This window comes from Atractosteus spatula, chromosome 3 (assembly GCF_055471065.1).
Source record: "Atractosteus spatula isolate fAtrSpa1 chromosome 3, fAtrSpa1.hap1, whole genome shotgun sequence".
Taxonomy (NCBI): Eukaryota; Metazoa; Chordata; class Actinopteri; order Semionotiformes; family Lepisosteidae; genus Atractosteus; species Atractosteus spatula.
In genome coordinates this window covers 14658296-14679747 of record NC_142708.1, presented here as the reverse complement: position 1 = coordinate 14679747, position 21452 = coordinate 14658296, and the positions used below count along the sequence as shown (strand labels likewise).

The 21452-nt window shown below is 38.1% G+C and overlaps 2 protein-coding genes across 5 annotated transcripts; one reads left to right on the top strand and one right to left on the bottom strand.

Annotated features, from left to right (window-relative positions):
* Positions 1-1299: 1299 nt before the first annotated feature.
* Positions 1300-15333, bottom strand: hnrnpk (heterogeneous nuclear ribonucleoprotein K). Of its 2 annotated transcripts, XM_088912338.1 has the most exons (17): positions 15261-15333; positions 13872-13942; positions 13665-13776; positions 12272-12369; positions 12115-12171; positions 10952-10995; positions 9865-9937; positions 9398-9511; positions 8408-8536; positions 7877-8184; positions 7331-7384; positions 6133-6175; positions 4365-4380; positions 4046-4078; positions 3672-3739; positions 3405-3574; positions 1300-2844 (listed from the first exon to the last, which is right to left on the bottom strand). In XM_088912338.1, the coding sequence occupies exons 3-17, from the start codon at positions 13723-13725 to the stop codon at positions 2814-2816; spliced, it is 1299 nt and encodes a 432-aa protein (XP_088768464.1). In that variant the 5' UTR covers positions 13726-13776; positions 13872-13942; positions 15261-15333; the 3' UTR covers positions 1300-2813. The 2 variants fall into 2 exon arrangements, with proteins under 2 accessions (XP_088768464.1, XP_088768465.1); XM_088912339.1 differs by lacking the exon at positions 7331-7384.
* Positions 15334-15495: 162 nt separating this feature from the next.
* rmi1 (RMI1, RecQ mediated genome instability 1, homolog (S. cerevisiae)) lies at positions 15496-20278 on the top strand. 3 transcript variants are annotated; one of them, XM_088911747.1, is made up of 3 exons: positions 15496-15728; positions 16409-16495; positions 17983-20278. In XM_088911747.1, exon 3 carries the CDS (start codon positions 18040-18042, stop codon positions 19933-19935), a length of 1896 nt encoding a protein of 631 aa, XP_088767873.1. In that variant the 5' UTR covers positions 15496-15728; positions 16409-16495; positions 17983-18039; the 3' UTR covers positions 19936-20278. The 3 variants fall into 3 exon arrangements, with proteins under 3 accessions (XP_088767873.1, XP_088767874.1, XP_088767875.1); XM_088911748.1 differs by having other exon boundaries at positions 15691-15750; XM_088911749.1 differs by having other exon boundaries at positions 15715-15750; positions 16414-16495.
* The last annotated feature ends 1174 nt before the right edge of the window (positions 20279-21452 follow it).

The following is a 21452-nucleotide window of genomic DNA, read 5'->3' as shown; positions in this document are numbered from 1 at the left end:
TCATGAACGACTTTGTTTAGCTTCCAGCACACGCATGGTACGAAGGCGTTGTTCTGTTCACAAACGGGGCATGCTGGTTCCCTTTTTTTGTTGTTTTCGTGTTCCATCACAGTGCTTGAAATTCAAAGGATTACATCACCTCGTCACCTGCGCCCAGTCTACTTTCTAACGAAGCGATACTGGCGTTTTAAAAAACGTGAATCGATCACAGTCAAGAGCGATCAGTAATCAAAATGATGCAATAAAACCTAATATTCAAATTCTGCATACCTTTTCTTAATATATGCTGTTTCTTTCGATGTTCCGCATATGGAGATCTGCTTTGTTAATACCATTATGTACCCCAAGTCTACATCTTGAAAGATGACATTAATTTTCGCCGAGCCTGAACTGCTAATTCTACAAGTCACAAAACATAAAAGTACTAACTGTGCTACAGAGCAGTCTTCATAATTTCTAACTAAACTTGTGGCCTCTGTAAAATGAAAAACAGTGAGTTTCATAACCTCAATAATAAACTTCAACGGACCTTATGGAAATATTTCAGTACTGTTCGCCTGAAAACCGCATCGTTTGTAATCACAGCTGCACACAAATCTAGATGAGTTTTCAAACCATTGTCCAGGCACCCCAATATTAAAGATATTTCACAATACAATCAGGTGTAAAATCAAAGCTTTTCTACTACGGATGTACTTTCCTATTGCATCTTGACCTGAAGTTATAAATGTGAGGGTTTTGCATCAATTTAACTCGAGTTTAATAAAGTATTTGAAACTCATGTTTAGCAGTCTACCACCATCTGCTAGTTTCCATTCTCAGAGCAGATGGGTAGTATTTTATTTTCTTGGTTCAATACAAGATTGAGGATCAGGACTAATAGAACCTGCATTTTTTTTTCAAAATTGCCTGAAACAATTAGACAATCTGGTATTATCAAATCTTCACTTGATTGCTATGTGTTCATAATTACTATGCATTTTGAATCTTTAGCCCGTTTTCCTTCGTGCACACTTGATACTGATTTCAATCCAACTTGAGTAACAGTTGTCAAATATTACTTGGAATGATTTAGATTTGCATTAAGACGGTGCTAGACATGACACTAAAATGCAATACAAAATCCCATGAGTAACCAGAGATTACTCTGCACACCTCAAGAGAATGCATTACTTTAGTGAAAGATATAAAATACCTCACAACTTAAAACAAACGTTTTAGAGTGCACCAAAGACAAGCTACTTTTGAAAGAATACATGTGTTTTCCATATGCAGCCCTTGAAATTCACAGAACATGGATTTGTTGCATTTCAACCTTTATTAAATAGATTGAACACCTGCAATGGAAAAGAAGGGTCACATACTTCGTATCTCAGCAAAATTTTCCATAAAATACAAGATTACAAAAAACCTACTAAAGTTGCACACTGTAACAGTACAGTTCATAGGGACAGGTGGTCTTCAGGTCACTTGCTTGACTTACCCATCTAAGAATGGGATCTGCAAGGAAATCAACGTTTTTCCAGCCGGAAAGGGAAAATATCCTGTTTAATTCAGCTCACTGTAACAGCAACACTACTTGTACCTGATAAGGTCTGAAAGGCCAGGCAATACCATCCTCCTTGTGTTCACAGCATTTTTCAGAAAACCTTGTCAAGATATTTTAAAAAGAGACTGAGATACGTGCATGTTCGATTAAGTCTCCTGGCTAATTTATGGATCCAAGCAGAAAAGGTGAATGTAAAATACTGAGGCAAATCAAAATGAACGCTAAACAAAAACCAATCCACTCACCAACTAGGTCACAGTTGCCCTGAAAAATGTGGTTTTCCCCCAAACTTTGACAGAATATAGTGTTAACAACACTCTCCAAAAAAGCGCATCTATTAAAAGGGTGGCATTTTCTTTATTACTCAGATTTGCAGCATATTCAACAGCAGGACTTCAGAAGTATGATGAAATGACAATCACCTTAACTTCTGACAGAAAAGGCCTGCGCATTGGTTAGCAATACTGCATATACTCCCTGAATGGTTAAGTGTAAAGATTACTTTTAACGTTAAAAATGCTTAGAGACAAGTAGAAAACAGGCTTTAGCAAGACCAATGAACTTCATCTAAGTCTACATTTGAGGGGAAAAAAAATGTGCACTACTTGATTGATCAATCCTATTTATACAAGACATGAGCTCAATACACTGTTGAATTCTGATTACACATCTAACATGACTGGCAGGCTCTGAAGACACCCACCTCACCCCTGTTTTTGGTCCAATCAGTACATTAGAATATAACCCACAGAGAAAAAAAATCCTTTATGGAAATTCAATCTATAAAAGTATATTTACATTTCTTTATACAGCCCCTAGCCTTTTGTTAACTGAAAATAGCAAGGAAGAACAATTTACTAAATTTATTTTAAAAATCATAAAATGTTCCTTACAAAACGATTACATTCCGCACATTGTACTGAATGGATGCCTGGCACGTTTGAGCTACCAGTACTTTTGCCCATACAAACAGTGTACATACAGATGAGCTTACTCTAAATTACAGAAAACACATTACAATAATTCATCAAAACAAGTTTAACAAAAAATAAAAAAAATTAAAAGAATCCACTCATTCTGCTGCTGTTTTGAAACTCCATACATTTAAAGTTCTAAGAATCTGGTTACATCAGATGGAAAAGAAGCAGAATTGGAAACTACACCCCAAATGCAGAACATCTACCTAAGCAGAGGAATGTTGGCTCTTAACAGAAGCAGGGACAAAACAAGCAGCGCGGTATTCCTTCAATCTTAATCTCCTCCTTTAGAAGAATCGACCAGAGTACTGCTTCACACTGAAATATAAAATAAACAAAACTGGATTTACAAGAATTTCTTCTGAACATCAGACAAGTAGAAGGCATCCATCACAGCAGTTAGTCCTGCCCCTTTAGAAGAAAGCTTGAAGAATACTGTTAGAAAGGCATTCACGTTAGTAAGTAATGCGTGTGAAATGCTGCTTTCACCGAAAAACCGGTCACATTCTCTATTCATCCAGATGAGGCTAAGCCTGTGCCGTATGGTAGACTGTGATTTGTTGTCAATTCATCTAACTAAAAACAACAAAATCACTAGTCTTCCACACAGAACTAGGCCAACTTTCACCAGACCCTGTTCATTAGGAGTTGACTTTGCATGTGATCTTTTAGCTCATTTCTGAATTTTGTTTTAACCTACAGCAGTTTCACAAAAAGGAGAAAGCTTTTTCAAGTTTTCCCCCCACTGTTAGTAGAAGTTAGTATATATTAGCAAAGAAGTAAGGAAACATTAAAGGCAGACCAGAGTAAATAGGAACAAAAGCAGAAGACAACAGAACTTGCACAAGAAGACTTCAAAGATTACGTTGAGCACTTGCCTGTTCTGCAATAGGTACTGTGCATTTTGGATCTGGTCCTGCGTGCCAGTGATCGTGATGATGCGATCTTCAGATCCTTCCAGGGGCTCATCTATTTTAATGGATGCTCCAGACTCGTGTCGGATTTGCTTGATTCTTTGCCCCCCTTTCCCGATTATCGATCCAGCCAACTGAAAGAAACAATGGCACATCATAAACAAGGAAGACAGCAGACAGGTTGACTGAATTACATCATCAACTTTTATAGAATTCAGTTATTAGACTCACATCTTTTGGGATGGTAACTTGTGTTGTGATAACAGGCCCCCCTATGTCACCATAGGACCCACGACCACCTGCAAAGAACAAAAAGGAATGAACATTTTAATCCTATGTGTTATTCCATCTCTAAATGTTTTACAACGATATTTATGACTCCATGACCTTAATCACATTGTATAGCAAGACGTTATCCCTTACAAGATCTGGACACGTCTCTATCAATATGAATAACTTGCAGAAAGAAAAAATGAATTTTCAAAAGTTGCAGCATTTCACATAGGTTACTACATGGAGAAAAATCTTAAATGTATACATTAAAAAAGGCATTTTATCAGAGTATTAAATATGGTGCACATAACAATAATAAGCATTATACTCACCAGACTGGAAGGGTTCCCAGGATGAATTGTTATCTATAAAGCACACCACAATTAGATTAGTAATTAGCTACAAAAGCAGTAAAATAAACACTTGCTCTACTATCTAGACCTTCATACTGCATGTATTTTAAAACTTTTCTTTTTGTCCGTTTTATTTGGCAATTCAACGTCTGTGTAGTGTTAAAATTAGAACCCATGTCAAAATATCAAAACTAAAAATCCTGGTTTGCCAGCATTGGAACCAATTTGTTCTTTTAATCTAATAATTAAATTGTCAGTGTGTATAAATCTACATGAAAAGCAGTTAAAGGGCACTCACCGTATCCACCCCCACTCTGTTGCATTTATGACATGAAAAGAAGAAAAAAAAATGTAAGTCTCATGACAATTTCAACAATATTTTATTGTGTGGTTGCCTCATCACATATTTAACATTATAATGTAACACACTTTAACACAAGACAAGAAACAACTGGTAAATATGAAATACCCCCCCCCCAAAATCCAGAATCAGCCTCTATTTTTAACAGAAGAAAAAATAAATCAACTTGACATTCACTTTACAATGAAAGTCTGACTACCGAAGCTGCAGTACGAATCTCTTTCAGGGCTTGTTTACAGTAGCATGCTTTTTTTTTGTATGTACTCAGCATTCATTGTGGGGTTTGATGGCTTTCACCGACGTATTCAGCTGCTCCTTGGTAGTCAAGGAAACAGGTAATTCAAAAATACGTTGCCTAGCAATGGAAAGCGGAGCCAGCCGGCTCCCTGCACGTTACAGATTGTGAAGTAAAGATCCGTCTGATGTCAGGAGCAATATTTAAATTTGACATCTTTTTAGCACTACACTGTATTAAACCGGTCTTGTCAAATCACGAACTGCACCCCCATTGTTTATTCGGGCATGGTCACTTGTGAAGAGATCACTGCGTTTCTGTAATTCTCAGCATGATCCTGATGACATTGCTACTCCAAACAGGTTTTTAGTAAACAAGTTTGCTTTTCTAAAACATAAATCCAGCTATTAACAGCATGTTACTAAACATTTAGAGCTCCTACAATGCATCTTCACTCATTTTAAAAGAAAGAAAAAGTTGAGAAGATGTTTATTATTCCACTGAAATGACTTGAGCCTACTAGGGTTCTAACCAGCCATGACCATCAGCAATTAGAATCTAAATATTTTCCAAACCCTACAGTGAAATATTTATATTTCTTATAAAAAGGTGTGGATTTATTTGCTCAATATAGTAAAGATGACAAACTATCCAGTTTTACAATCACTGTTCTCTTGTTCATCTCTTCTCCACAAAAGGTACCTACTGACAGGCCAGGAAAATCCCTAAATATCACTTAAAAGTTTTTTGTAATAAACACTTACAAGAAAAGTACACACAAAAAAGGATACACTGGCTAGGCACCCTACTCGAGTGACATTTATGTGGTTGGATACATCCAATTAAAAGCCCGTTTCCCTCAATGTGCCTGGTGACCATTACAAATGTAATGACAGCACGTAACGGATACATCATATTACTCAGTTGTGTGCAATGCTTACAGTTAACATGAAACTGTAAAATGCAGGGGGTCACTAGAACTTTATGATATAGCCGTACTTGTTACTTTTCCAAGACATTCTTAGACTCAGCTTTTTGAAACTACAAGGGAAATTACAGCATGTCAGAAGTCTCAAACGCATTGTTAAAATAATTTGAAAATAAAATAAAGACTTCTAACAGTGGTATAGAACTGCAGTTGTTGGCTAACTTCAACATTAAGCAGCAATAGATCAACGTTATTGGTGCCAATCTTTGCCCAAAATAATTACTATAAAAACAAGTTGACAATTTTTTTAAATGCATTTGGCAACACAAAAGGCAGAAATGGCAGCGTGTGTGAGCCAAGCTCGATATGAACCACAGGGCTTTGTGGGAGATCAAAAATGCCTAACAAACACACCCTTTGAATACCACCTTTTATATTTACCCTCAACAAATGGTTTCATAATTCAGTGCAGATTTTAATAAACCATGGAACAAAACTCAGGCTTAATACCTGAATTCAATAACGAAAAGCGATCACCTTACCATTCCATCATAGCGATCGCCAGGCCTCCCTCTTCTGTCATTACTTAAAGAAAAAAACATTTGAAAATTTTAGAAAACCTTAAAAAATTCATTCTCACTGCAAAAAAATCATGAAATGTAATGAACAGTTTTTCATATTTTTCACCTCAACCTTGTTCCTAAGATGTAATACATAAAAATATTTTTTATAAGTGATTTTTACCATGTCCTAAAATTATTAGGTTATTTGCAACTTACGTACAGCTTCCAATCAAGATATCATCCTTGGAGCATTAAAGTGATTTACTGAGCGGTACTAAGTCATAAACCAAGTGCAGGAAAAAAATAATTGTTTTATTCAAACTGTTATGTCCAGTATACGTGTCCCAAGCAATAAATGTTCACATTTTTATTTATTAATTCCAACGGTAAGTAAGTAGTTACTGCAGTAAAATATATTATTCAAATACTTAAATATAAATTCTGTACAATAGTAATAGCGAAATTCAATTTACAAGGAAAAATATTAAACATGAATTTTAATGTATTTTTGCATTATGCACAAATTTTGTTCTAAAATAAACAGGACAAAGATAAATGGTAGTAGTAAATACCAACCTTTTAGGTGAAAGGTTAAGGTGAAACCACACACATTTCAACGCTGCATAACTGAAAAACCTTTTTTACCGTAAAAGGCGTAAGACGTGCACCAAACCTGCATCAGGAGTTTTAAAATATACTTGGATGACAACACAATGGAGCCAAAGAGATCAAAGGCAGTACAGGGGTGAAAAGATTAGTACCGTGAACCCATGGTGAAGACTAGATGAACATTTTGGTAAAATAATCAGGTTATCAGTGGTGGGTTTTACCACATCTGATCAGTATTGTCTCTGAAGCTCCTTTATACGATCATTTATCCACCAGAGAGCATTTCGTATTAGGACATAAGAAGCAAGACTTAATTCTTCATGACCTTGTAACCACTGGACTTTTTGTATATCCATCATAATGAATAATGAAAGGGGGAATGCTTAACCCCACATGCCTCCAACATGGAAAGCATTGTGAAAATAGACACGACCACAAACCTCTTATTTACTCTTCCAACAGTGCATTTAAACACATTGTACTTTTCTGAAACATACACCTGAATAAAGATAGCACCTTTGTCCCATTACCCTGTAATATGGACACAGCCGTGGGGAAAACAACTTACTTTCGTCCGTCGTCTGCATGGGCATGATAGGTCTCGTAGGAAAACTGCTCATCTCTGCAAACAATTTGAGAATGGGGTACATACAACCTTGTGACTTTATAGTTTGTGAAGACTTTGGCTTTACCGTTTGTGTACTTAAACAAGAGTACAGCTAGCTGGAGTACTTTGATAGTCCTGTAAACCTATTTCGGCAGAAGCTGGAGGGAAAGAAAAATCCCACACAGATTTACGAATTATGTGCCAACATTTGTGTGGGATGAGAATTTGACAGATATGCATTGTATACGATAAAGGCAGACCTTTTACACACAAAGACAATGTTAAATCTATGAACAAGCAATCATCCAATTAAATAAATGCAAACAGTATATTTTAAAACTCCACTTTGGCCTTATATCTTCTTTTGAAGCTATATTCTCAAGACATTAGTTGGACCACAAAGAATAAACACTGCAGGTGAATGAACAGCAAAACTGTAAATTTACAGTGTTCAGTTGTTAACTTCCCCATGATGCTATGAGGTTCCTTATTAGGTAGTAGTCTTACCCTCCTCTGGGCGGTGGTGGGGGAGGCAGGGGCAGGTTACGAGCTCTGCTGCCTCCTCGGCCTCCTCTTCCTGGGGGAGGCGGCGGAGGTCCTCTACGGGGGCTCATATCGTCATAATCCCTTCTCGACGGAGGCATGGGTCGACCGCCTCGGCCGGGGGGCATGCGGTCAAACCCTCCTCGACCTCGCATGGGAAAACCCATTGGACGCCTTCCACGGTCGTCATACATCATGGTGAAGCCGCCATAGTCATAGGTTTCATCGTAGAAGTTTGGGTCATAAGGCTGGGCACGTCCTTTAATTGGGGCCTAAAAAGATAATTAATTGCAGGCTAGGAAAAAACAGAAGGGTGCTCAAGTCCATCCAAGTTCCCTACTGAATTAAGGGCACCATTTAAAATTAAAATATAATGGCTGTAATGAATTTTCATAATTGCACCACAAAGAACCCCATTTTATTTAGAAAATCATTTTCATCTCTCAAAATCTACAAGATACTGATATCTGAAAACGGAAAGCTTCCTCAACCTACCTCAGATATTAATTCCAGGATGATTTTGATGCACTCCACCACACGGTCAGGTTTCCCCCCAACAAGCACTACTCTGTCAGTGGAATGAGGACAACACTCCTGAAAGAGCTTGATGGTTGTTTGCGTATTCTGAAATTAGAAAATGGAGATACAATTTAAGACCAAAGAAACCTCCAAAATATTTATCTTACACCAAATGCTTAAAATCTTTTTTTTTCCCCTCTGAAGGAACAAAACCCCCCAAATTCAGTAAAGCTTTTATTCAAAATATAAATTAATATAGCTTGGTCATATAGCTCACCACTTTATTAACGTAGGTCATGAATTTTATTCTACTCATGGGGTCTAGAAATTCATCATAAAATGTATAATTTAATGGGCAGCTCTTGATGCACTGCCTGTGCCAGACTCCACGTAGCCCAACCGCAGTGCAACATGTACCACAGCAAGCTTATTATCTCTAATTACCAAATATCACAAACGACAGGTGCTGCATAAATATTCAGTGTCAATATCCCCCAAGGCATCTGGGTCATTGGCATTTATATAAACTGAGGAGCTGATGAATTCAGCTTGGATCAGTAGAAATTCAATGTCAGAATACCATTTCAACACATGAACAGAACAGTGCTTAATAGATAAGTATATTGCTAAATACATTAAGTAAAAAAATGTCAGACAGCCTTTTCCCAAATTGCCCACAAAGAATGGCTTTAATAGATGGCTATACTGCTTATGATAGAATTACAAATTATTCTCTTAATCTAAAAAAGTCAAATATAATCAAGATTAAGATTGAATTTCAACAATTTAGGTACTTAGTAGATTCAATAAATGGAAACTTCATAAAAATTAAACAATTCTCACAGCTTATATTAATTCACTAAAAAAACAAAATCCTTCAATTGTTTCAGTGCCTATAATTTTACAGTTATGATTCAAAACAAAAACTTACTTGTTAAAATATCAAAGCGCTAGACAAATACTTACCTCTCTCAGCTCTTTAATCTTGGCTCCTTTGACTCCAATGATGCCCCCTGCTAGACTCTGATGAATGAGAAGTCTCAGCTCACAATCGAAATCAATTCCTTTGTAATGCTGGTACTACACAAATACAAAAACAAACATTAACATACAAAAAAGCTACAAAATACAAAAAAAGAGAGATGACAAACTGCAGATAGTATCCATCACTGAAATAAAAACTGAAGCATTTTTTAGAACCTTTAGCAATTAAATGGAAGCACTTATAATTAACAACAATACAAATGAATCACAAATAAACTACTGCATAAAATGGAAACAGACAAGAAAAAAATGACTCATAAAACCTTTCACGACCTTGAAAGAAAAATGCATTTCAACAATCTTCATTCACATTTATTATCAAATGAAGTCCCACCCCTTACTGCCCATTGGAGACACCCTATCATCTTTTAGGGAATAAAAGCAATCACCTCTTCCAAAGTAGGAATGATCTTCAGCAGAATCTCTCCAATTGTCTCAATGTCCGCACTGATGCTCAGAATACTTTTTAAAACAATTTACGTCACAAGAAATGCAAAAAAAAGACAAAAATAAAAGGGGAAAAAGAAAAGAGAAAAAAGTTTTCAGATAAAGTGCTATGAAATTCTAATATCAAAGAGCACAAATGTATGCAGCTCATACTTTAATTTTAGGAATGTAGAACATATTTTAAAGGTTCCCCCCAATCACTAATACAGGACTCCAATACAAGTCAATAACATGCATTTGTATCCTCACATTTAATAAATAAAACAATGGCAGGTCTTGCAGAATGGGAAAGTGGAAGGGCTCAGATTAAGTGGGCAAGAACATAGCGGAGAGGAGACTCTGGAAATTCTTTTACAACCCCCACCACCAGGAATTTTGGAAAGTCTCGCCATCACATTTGTAACACTGGCACACCTTCTCATAAGGGGAGGGGGGGAAATAAAAAAAAGCAGGAAAGTATGCAAAGTGGTGAACACTGTAGCCGGACAGAAAACTGGAGCAAGGTTATGAGAAGTTGGAAGATAACAGTATTACTGATGGGCCCTGTGAGAACCAAACAAGAATGCAGGACAAAAAAAAAAACAAAACAGACAGTAATGAGTAGTGAAAGAGTGGGCAGAGCGCTAGCATATTTTCTTCAAGATTATGGAGAGGTGATGTTGGGGGGGGGGAGGGGCACAGGAAGGGGGGAGCAAGGTGGGCCACAAGGACAGAGCGAGAAAGACTGCTTTCAACAATTCATGATTAATAACGCAGCAAAAATATGCAACACTTCAAGCTGTGCTCCTTCCATTCAAATGAAGTAGTGGATTTCTCCGAGTGGGCAACTCACGTGATAAACTCCAGTGACAAAAAAAAACAAACTAAAAAAAGACTTCATGGGGAAAATAAGACAGAAAAACTAAAAACAGTACACCGTTTTGAAAAGGGGATTACTATTCCAAAAACAAAAAAAAAAACAAAGGCAGGTTATAAAATACATTTTTCTCTTTCTAATCAGGCAGTGAGGCATAAACTGTTGGGACATACCGCTCGGGGCCACTGCTGTCTGGGACTGATACACTGGCATTGTACTGCATTGGTCATTGGCGTTCGTGGATGTTGGCATTGGGCAAGGGCATTCAATCAGAAGTTGTCAAGTAAGGTGCCCGTTTAGGAATGAGCACATTTATGGGCATGGCCAACCGGGGAGTCACATGGGCGTTCAGGGGCGGATGGGCCAACATCATGATGGGCAACGCAGGGGCATGTCGATCCAGTACATGGGCAACGGAGATAGGTGGCCAAAAATAAAAAAAAATAAAAAAGGAGAGGGAAGAGGGGGAAAAGGAATAAATTTTAATTGAATACAAACTATACTCATCACTATGATATTCTCTACAAGAGGCTGTGAAGAATGAACAAGTACACTTGACTGCATTGCCGCTATACACTGAACAAGTTAATCGAATGGACCATCGGACTGTCGTTTAGAACTAGAATTAAAATAAGTCATCTTAAAAACAACCTATAGGTCTGCTCAAGAGTACAGGCAATTGCTTGGGGGGTGGGGGGTCATGGCATTAGAAGTGTAGACTAAAACTCCTATGAACTTTATTCCAGGTAAAAAGGAGTTTGTACAGTCCTCCAACTATTCATTTTGTGAACAATACTGCTCATAATGATGTATTTTCACATCAGCCAACCTATATAACCTCACTTGGACAGCTGCTAAAATGCTTTCCAAATGAAATTGCTCTCTTAAAACCAGTTTTGTACACAGACCTAAAATGCATTAATGACCCACTGTATTCTGCATGCATGTTAATGTACACTCTTGACGACAATGTCACAAAGGAAGAATGAAACGGCTAGATTTTAGCCAAGATCAGGTTTGCCTAATTAGAAAGAAATGTACATTAAACGGGTGTTTCTGTATTTTGTGGTGCTCATTAAGATTCATTAATTTAGCGAAAAATTATGGAATTATGTTAGTACTTGGAATTACTGAACAAAAAAGCCATTTGGAAGGATCAGTAAAAGCCTCTAATTAGGTCTGATCCCAAATCAAAACAGACGGCTGGCTAATGTACTCCGCCTGCCCCCTCCCTTATTTTCCCTTTATTCATAAGCAAATATTACCAAAGGGTCTTTACATCCAAAGAACACATCAGAAAAATTCAAACGATCCTTTATTCTTAAGAAATACTCACGTCCGTACGGAGGGCTTTAATGTTTTTTCCACCCTTTCCAATCACAGCGCCTGCATTCTTTGATAAAACAAAGTGAAGTTAAAACAATATTACAGAATAATTGCATAATTCTAGCATAATGCTGACCAATTTTTAAAAAATCAGCTCAAAAACTTACTTTGCTTTGAAGCAGGACGCGCAATTCTACCATTTCATCGGTGTTACGAGACCTCTTAAAGACTTGCTCTTCTTCCATGTCTTCTGCCGGGCGTTTTCCTATGAAAAATTGACATCTATTGCTGACAGAGTGGTGGCTATTTCTTCAAGCCTGATTTAGCTAAATTCGGTTAATCAGCAGCGGAAAAAAAAGAACAAAACCAAAGGCCATCACTGAACTTCGAAAGGAACATTGTGAGAAAATGGACAGATTTGCTCTATAAGTAATCACCACCGCTATAAATTTAAGCAATGGTCAGAACAAAAGCAATGCCTTTCATTTTATTGTGCATCAAACAAAACAAGAGGCTTTACTTTTGTAGCAACCCACATTAAAAAAAAACTGCACCCTGAAATTTTTTTTATCTAATGATGACTACTTTTCACAATTATATGGAAAATATTTGACTTCCATATTTTAATTATATGGCTGTCACGCTATCAGCTGTTGTAACACCTCAAACATCAAATAAACGTGTGGCATTTACATCAGAAAAGATGAAAGGGGGTTATTGAAGCGTAGTAAAAAATTAATTGCTCAACCATTGTACGTCAAATAACTGATCCTTCGTCTAATGTATTCTAGATTACAATGTGTCTTTTGAAAAGCTCATCTGCAAACTGGAAGGACTGGAAACGCTTGAAATTATCCAGTTAGTTCAATAACCATTATAGCCAATATAAATTGAAAACACTGAAAACTAAAGGGCTGAATTTAATTAGCAAGCTTTATCTCTGGAAGCACAGTGAACCTTTGCTTGTGATATTGCCATGGTAACCAAAGACCCTCATTCTGTGCGACCATTTTCATGAACCATCTTTCTTTTCAGACACAGGACAAAAGCTGACGATTGTCTATTTACAGAACATTAGTGAAAGTCCATGTAATCTTTTATTTCATACAGTGACCAGGGGGTTCTTTTTTTCCCCTCAGCCTTTTAACAAAAAACGAGAAACATCCATCCAATGTACCGTTATGGATATAATTTCTGAATCTTTCTGAATATGTATTTTAGCTCTGCATTTATTTGGATGGTGCATTTCTTAGCAGAAAATTCTCTCTCGATTATGGGATTAAGATTAACCTACAGTTTTGTTTGACTTTTACACAGAGTAAAACGTGCCTTGCTTGTACTGGTTTTCTACAAAACTCATGATTTACCGGTAGGAAAACTGTTTAAAAAATGAACCGCAAACAAATCATTTCAGCAACCATCCCTTGTTGAAAACCAGGGAACAAAACACTTATTTGAAAAAAGCACCAACCTGGAAAAGAACATTTCATTGCCGAACAAGAATTCGTACTCGGGGACGAGTACCGAAGACGCTGGCAATGTCACGTCAATCTGCCTTACCGTTTGTCTCTGTGTTGCTGAATGTAGTCTCTTCTTCCTGCTGTTCAATTTCAGTCTCCATTGTCTTTTAACGAAGATGAAATGAAAGTGGGCTCTTCTCTCGGCGAAAGTGCTGAAAGCGACCATGGTAAATTTTAGCTTTACGTACAGGAAAAACACCCGAAATTACCAATGTTGGAAGCGATTGATTTCGCCTCAAGCACTTACCACTATTTATTCTGGCTTAATGGGCGTGTTGTGGGCGGGAACTACTGAGGTCTCCAAGAACTGCTTAAAACCTATCACGAATAAAAAAAAACATTGAATCACTGTCTTTCCGTTTACTTGATCATTTCCATTTACCTGTTGCAGCGTTTTGATGCAACACACACATCTCGTTTAATAAGCAGGCACTGAACAGGAGTAAAACTACTAAAATTCAATATATATATTTTAAATCAGACTGGAGGCAGGGGGACTGAAGGGCCATGTTACATTTTAATGCTACACGATAACCTGGGTATGCAGATAATTCTTTGCTGCTAAGGTAAAAGAGTTTCCGCCAACCTAATCCCCGATATACAGTTTGTAACTAAGCGAACAAGGCAACAAATAATACCAAAAAGGACGGAATTTAGAAGAGCAATTTCTTACACAGGAAATGTTTAGAATTTAAAAGCAACGCTAAAATAAAAAAATACAGTAACCTCTGAGAATGATCACTGTAGCCTAACGCAGAGCCCGCAGCAGCGAGCTCCGCACAGCAAAAATAAAAGCTGCACCGCTGGAAATGAAATGGCTGCTGCATCTAGCAGAAACGTAGCTGCCACAGATAGACCAACCAATGCAAATCGCCAGGAGAACGCGGAGAAACGACAGTGGATTCATTTTTAATCATGAACATCGTTATTCTCTGTATTTATATTAACTGCATACGTGCGAACTGTAACAATCTCGCTCACTCGTAAGCCCCCCCAGTTTCGGACAAAGACCTGCCTGCCTGCCTGCCTTACCATGACCGCACACGTACAGCAGGCCCCATATTCTCAGACCTCAAGCGAAAGACAAATGATGTGCCCGATAAATTTCACTCCGATGTCGGAATAGTCATATTTATCGATGATCACATTTATCTGCCGCCCACCCCTGGAAAAGACCAAACCCGGGAGAAACCCACTACCGTTCCCATTCCCACCGGCAACCGACTCCTCCAAGCAGGAAGGCCTGTAACATCTCATGCGCAGCTGCCTCTCGGAAGGGTTTGATTAGCAAAAGAAAAACGCTTCTGTCGCCCAGCGCTCATTTCTCCCGGAAAACAGCCCCTTACAAATCGCATCAACCTACTCAAAAGTTCTCGGTTGAAATAATTAATACAAAACCTCGACTGCGATTACGAATAGATACAGAAACTTCTCGTTTCATCATACTGCTAGCACGCCTGAGGCTGAGTCAACGGCCTTAAAAGGATCTTATTCTGTGGAGGATTTGCGATTGAATTTCTGAGTGTTCAATGTCGTCCCCGCGATATTTTTCCCATATTATCGTGTTCTACTTTCTCCAGATTAAAACAATCGTTGAAATCGACACATTAAATTTACCAAAACAAATATTACTAACCTGCTTGCAGACCCGTACTGCTTTCGAGTCCCTCCACCGACAGGCTTTACAACCAACCATGATACTATCCAAGTTTCGCCTCGACCGGCGATTCAGCCCTCTGATTGGTGGTTACTGGGGCTTTGGCGGAGGATCGCGGAACTCTATTGGACAGTAGGACTGTCGCACAGCAGGAAGGAGAATTTCGGGGTGTGGCTAACACTGAAATCTGGTAGTTTGGTTGTTCGTAAGACTCGTGTATTAATGCGGCTGTGCTTGTATCTATCCTCGTTGTGTGTGTATGAAACTTAATTTTATTTAGTGTAGGATGTTTTGCCCTAGGTTTAAGTATTCCTGATGAAATATTACCAGAACTAAGCCGACAACCCCCTTTCCAAGTCGTCTGTCTCGCGTTGTTTTCTTTGACTAGTTTGGCGCCTGAACTTCTTTTCGACTGTGGAGCAGCTGCAACGTCTGCAGATGGAAAGGGTAATCAAGATGGGTCTATTCAGTATGTAGTAAAATAATTTTTAGATGAAGAAGTTCTAATTATTATTATTGCATTATAATACTGCTAAACAGTTGTAATTATTAAAATGTACTATTGTGGTTTAAACGGAGCTTGGTAAACCTTGAAATTTACACCGAAGACAGGTATGTGTATGGAGTGAGAATCGAAATAAACTTTCATTACGTACAACTGAAACAAATTCACCAAGCTATAATCAAGAAAACGATAAGTCTCTTGTAGCAAGTTCACTGAGATTTTATTGAATACACATGACATCGGCAAATTTCTCTGGGCGAGATAGGGAGTTCATTGTACAAGTCACAGGCTATTGCGATTGACCGGCACTGAAAGCAGTGCCAAGCAGCACTGGTGTACAGATGCTGTGTTGTGGCCTGTTCCTCCCATAGAAAGCTGTTGTTGCACAGTCAGCGTGAGAATGTTTATTGTCCTGGTGGAGTGCTGTCAGTGAGGTCCCCGGACTTGATCGGTGTAGCGCTGTGTAATCAATCCAGCACCAAGCACTACAAGTGGAGATTTGTTGCGACTAGACACTCCTGGCCAGAACATTGCATACCCCTTGCTCAGGAATCTTAACTGTTAGTCTTCCAGATTGTGTCCTGTCATTGACAAAGTATGTTTGGCTGTAATATTCTGCCAGGTTAGAAATTGCTGGCTGCCTCAGAACACCACAGATGGCGAGCAACATTGCAGGATGGGTTACCAATAGCAGGAGAGCGTTCTATTGGTAAGCAAAGCATGTTAGTTCCTTTCTGTGTTCTTCTATTCTGAACTTCTCCAGTCCTGACCTGTCAGCTCGAGGTACTCTAGTGCTAATGCAGCAGTCTGTTGAGCGTGTCATGGCCATGAATGATCAATACACTGAAAAAGATTAAATCAATAGTCAAAATTAATATAGTATAGCTGTTTTAAAACATGCATATGTTTTTTGATGAAGTATATATTGTTGTAGAAACAAGTGAAGGTTAATTTCAGACTGAAAAGTACAAAGAAGAAACAAAACAATATGTCTTTTGAGCCTTCTTCAGGATGAATTATCTGAATTATTATTATCTATTATTATTATTGAATTATCTGAATTATTATTATTATCTGAATTATCCCATTTGTAAAAACTTTACATGCTCCTTTGCGGCCAACATACACTCATGCACGGATATTACGAGCCTTTCTTCTCGTTTTGAGGAGCCATTTTCTCCATGGAGTTGTTTAATGGTTTTCTGCGTTGTCTAGTGAAAAGGCTGTCAATTACTAGACCCAGTGTGACGTCAGAAAGCAATACATGGATGTCTAGCATTATCTGATATACCAGAGATTCAAAGTGATGAACAGAGACTTTTTCTTTATGTTTTACAACTGGGATCATTCAGATAAGCACTCAAAATAGCAGTTAGAAATATAGTGCTTTGGAAAGAACATTGTATGCAGAAATTTAGTTTTCTTAATTTTAGAGACTCTTTTAGACATCCTTCTAGAGTTAATTTTTAATCTCATCGGTTTTAGTTCCATAGTTTGCTATTGTGTTACTGCCTAAGGCAACGTTTTTAAGTTTTCTTTTAAATGCACCTTTTAAGTCAGTGGTTCGCGACCTTAGTCTCAGGGGATGTTCTGTTTTTGTGCCTCTGCCAAGTTCTTAACTGCAGTAATTTATTACAATTTTATGTTTTGGGCATGTGTTTAATTTTGCTTTTAGCTGTTAAGAAGTTGACTTGGCTTTGTAGTTGATATCAACCCTATACTAATTTCTGAGTTTCAGCAATTTTTCTTGTGTTTTGCCTGCAGTGTAGCCAACTAGATTAATACATTGTCTTTATCATGGATACCTGTCTGTATCATAGATTGATCTTATAGTAATGCCCATTTAGTCAGAATTAAGGGTAGTAAGTATACTTGAAGCAGGTTGTTTTAGAAACATGGGGCTTAATGCAGAAACACGCATTTAATTTAATCAGATCAGTTCAATGCACAAATCAGGGCTGGTGATTTAGAGCTCAGTTGGGCTGAAAATCAGTTAGTAGAAATAGGTACAATACATGTTTTTGTTGTCTCTAATCAGGGGGAAAAAAAGTGTGTCCCTAAAGTTTTACTGGACAGTCTGTTAAATCTAGCTGTAAATATCCTGACTGTGATTGTCTGCAGTATACTCATGTTAAAGCTTAGACTAATACTAAATGTAAAAAAATAACTAATGTTACACCCTTTGATTCCTTCCAGAATGTCTGTAGTTGTAAAGGAAAAGAATCTCCTTCTCCAGATGAAGGGACTTTGAAGATGAATACATCTGGCTTTGTACACAGAGCGAAGGCTTGGCTGCACTCAGCATGGCATATCCAAGTCCCTTTCCACTGGCTTGAAGCTTGTATAAATTGGATTCAACAGGACAATGTAGGCACAGTCCTGACACAAGCTGAAATCAACAAACAGGTCTTGGAGCAGTGGCTTCTTACTGATCTGAGAGACCTGGAACAACCCATTCTGCCCAGAGGTATCTCGGAGGCAGCCAAAGCGGAAATTAATGGGTTTTATTGTCTACAAATAGACTCGCTTTTAGATGTGAGCCAGCCTGCATACAGCCAAATTCAGAAGCTGAAAGGCAAAGACTTCACAAATGAAAATGTAACAGCAGTCACACAAGTGTCTCAGAAGCCCTGGGAAGCAAAACCTTTGCGAATGCTGATGCTACAGCTGACTGACGGAGTGCAGCAGCTCCAGGGAATGGAATACCAACCTATCCCTGATCTTCATGCCAATCTAAGTCCAGGTTCAAAAATTCTGCTGCAAGGAAAAATTGTTTGCCGCCTAGGAGTTCTCTTGCTCACACCTGTGAATGTCAAAGTTATTGGAGGAGAAGTAGAGGGTCTTGTTGAAGAATTTTCTCAAGAGAGAGTGCTCAGCAGGGTACTTGGTGAGACAGAAAATGCTGTGCAAAGACCCAGCAGTCAGGACAGAGAGATGCCAAATGCAGACGAAGGCTTTGAAAATCTTACAAGCCCTTCAGGTGAGGAGCTTTTTGCCAGTATTGAAACAGTTGATCAATTAGCGATGAGTAATGTAGTGGGTCATGACAGTGGATATGGTAGCAGGAGTGAAGTTTCAAGTGTCTTGACTCGAAACTCTACCTTGCAAAGCTACCACTCAGGTTTGAGTGTGCCAGAATCCCAGACACCACAAATAGTGCCAGAAAGGGCCAGCGAGGAAGTTCTAGAACTTGATGATGCCGACTTTGATGATATTCCAGTAGATGACTTGGATGATGTCATTTACTTGGAGGACTCACCACCTGAATTTGAGACTCCATCAACGGAGCAGAGCTTTCAGTGCAATCAGATGACCATGAGCGGTAATTCTAATACAAACTCCATAAATGTACCTTCATCACTTAACCTGAATAATAATATGGTAGAAGTGCCAGAAAACATCTCTGGTGAAAGGATTGTTTCCATAAGACCCGGAATCAGAACTATGACCAATGACGGAAACAGTATAGAAGTCCCTGAATTATTAGAAGATGCTCTAACTGTTCCTGTAGAAATGAGTAAGTTGCGCTCTGTGTGTGAAAGTTCTGCAATCCCTTCTCACAGTGCTTCAGGAGTAAACATAAAGCCCGTTGTAAAATGTCAGTCTTTTGAAAACTGGCAGTTGGGATCTGCAGTACATTATGAGTCATGTGAAGAAGAAGAATCTGTGCCTTTACAAAGGGACGTTAACTTCCAACACAAAATGAAGGTTGATCTAAACTCTTGTCCATTCTCTTATCTGGCAGTGCTACTAGGAGAAAAAACAGCCATAGTTAAGGTTGTGAAAGTGAAAGCATTCATCGTTACTCTTCTGGGAAGTCTTTCAAGCAGCTCTGGAAGCTGGCATATAAAAGTCAAAATTTCTGACGGAACTGATTATTTAGATGTGGATCTTTCTAATGAAGTTCTTGTGAGCCTGATTGGATTCACCGTAGAAGAAACAAAGAAGATGAAAAAGGACCCAGACCAACGTAAAAGGGTGACAGCAGGACTCCAGAAATGTCAGCAGGAACTTATAGATCTCTGCTGTATCATGACAATTGAATATGACCCGTGTAATTCTAAGGCAGTGTTGCTGGGTTTGCAAGATGTCACTTTGGAGGACTACAATAATCTGGAAAAGCGTCTGAAAAATAAAAGTCGATATTAAATAACGTAGCTTTTTTTGCCTTGGTGGAAAGATCCATATACACTACAAGCACAAAATGTCTTGGTCTGCCAAAATAATTATTTTAAATAAAATGCCTTTTCTGTTTTATGGTTTCTTTAAATGTTAGACCGCATATTTTGCATGTCCAAATCTACAGTTCTTTAAATCAAGATATTCTGAAATGCAGTGGCAACTTTACAGTTCAGAATTGTGAACGGAAATGTTTTTACATTGCCGCATTTGGAGATAACTATAATACTGGCAGTACAAAAACAAGATAAAAAAGTAAAAATGTGAATGTCATGAAAAAGACACTTGTCAATAAAAGCACTTGAATGTTTTGCATATTGTATCCTAGTTTAGTAGTTGTAATTCATTAAAGCAAACATTTCTGCAGAGCAGATAGTTATTATAGATAAGTGGTGTGAGTTCCAACCATAAACTGATTAACTTGGTTTTATTTTGTCTTAAACTAAATAATGTTTAAGAAACAACTGAAGGGTGTAGATCCAGCTAGATAGTAACATGTAAAATTTGTCTTATGTGCAATGAAATCCAAAGACCAGGTGAGCCACAAGATCTGTAAATATAGTGCTATGCAGTGGGAGTTAAGAATGTTAAAAGTAAAACAAACTTTAAATATATGAATCAATAGTACTTTCAGTAGTGACACAAGTAACACAAAACATGAAAATGCAAAGTGTGCATCACTTCTTACCTTTAGTGTTGACATACATATATAATTCAGGTGGGTAGCTGCGGCAGCATGCGTAGTCTGCGAAGGAACAAGTAATAGGTTTATTCCATGCTGAAAAGAGAAGAAAAAACACAACATTTTGGCTGGGTAGCCTTGTTCGGGTGTGAGAAAGACAGCAAAGATTAAATAGCCTAGGACAGTGATTCTCAAACTTTTTGGACCGAGTACCACCCCTAATCCAACCAAAGCATCCAAGTACCACCTACAAGTCATCATCTCATAGGAACCCCAGAAATTCTCAATGACCAACATGAGCGCGCGTGCACACACACTCACACATACATATAATACATATTATAATAATAAACTTTATTTCATATAGCGCCTTTAAAGGTGGCTTTTCAAAGTGTTTTACAGAAAAAAAACAGTAACAACAACTAATAAAAAAGCACCATTTCAGTGAGAGGGGTGAGCCTGTTTAGTCGAGCAAAGCAGATGTGAATTAATTTTTCGAGCCTTGATACAATTCACAACAGAGTCTAACAGATTTTAAATCGTCAGGCATTTTCTTGACGGCAAAGGTCTCGCGGTGGATGTTGCGATGCGTCCATTAATTTCTGGAGCAACCTCTCTAATTCGTGCAACTACACCGTTATGTCAGCTTGTCATTGCTCTAGCACCGTCTGTACAAACTCCGACACATTTTATCCAGTCGATGCCATTCTCTTCGATAAATTTATTCAGAAGCTGAAATATGTGCTCTCTTGTAGTTCCTGTTGGTAGTGGCTTACAGAACAGAAAGTCCTCATGGGACGTACCC

Bases quoted from the DNA above. Each gene is read 5' to 3' on its own strand.
- hnrnpk (XM_088912338.1), bottom strand. From the start codon at position 13,725: ATGGAGACTGAAATTGAACAGCAGGAAGAAGAGACTACATTCAGCAAC. The intron at 7,385-7,876 runs GTAAGACTACTA...AATTGTTTGCAG, and splicing joins CCACCACCGCCCAGAGGAGG to AGATGAGCAGTTTTCCTACG. The intron at 2,845-3,404 runs GCAAGTGCTCAA...TTTATATTTCAG, and splicing joins CAGTACCTATTGCAGAACAG to TGTGAAGCAGTACTCTGGTC.
- rmi1 (XM_088911747.1), top strand. From the start codon at position 18,040: ATGAATACATCTGGCTTTGTACACAGAGCGAAGGCTTGGCTGCACTCA.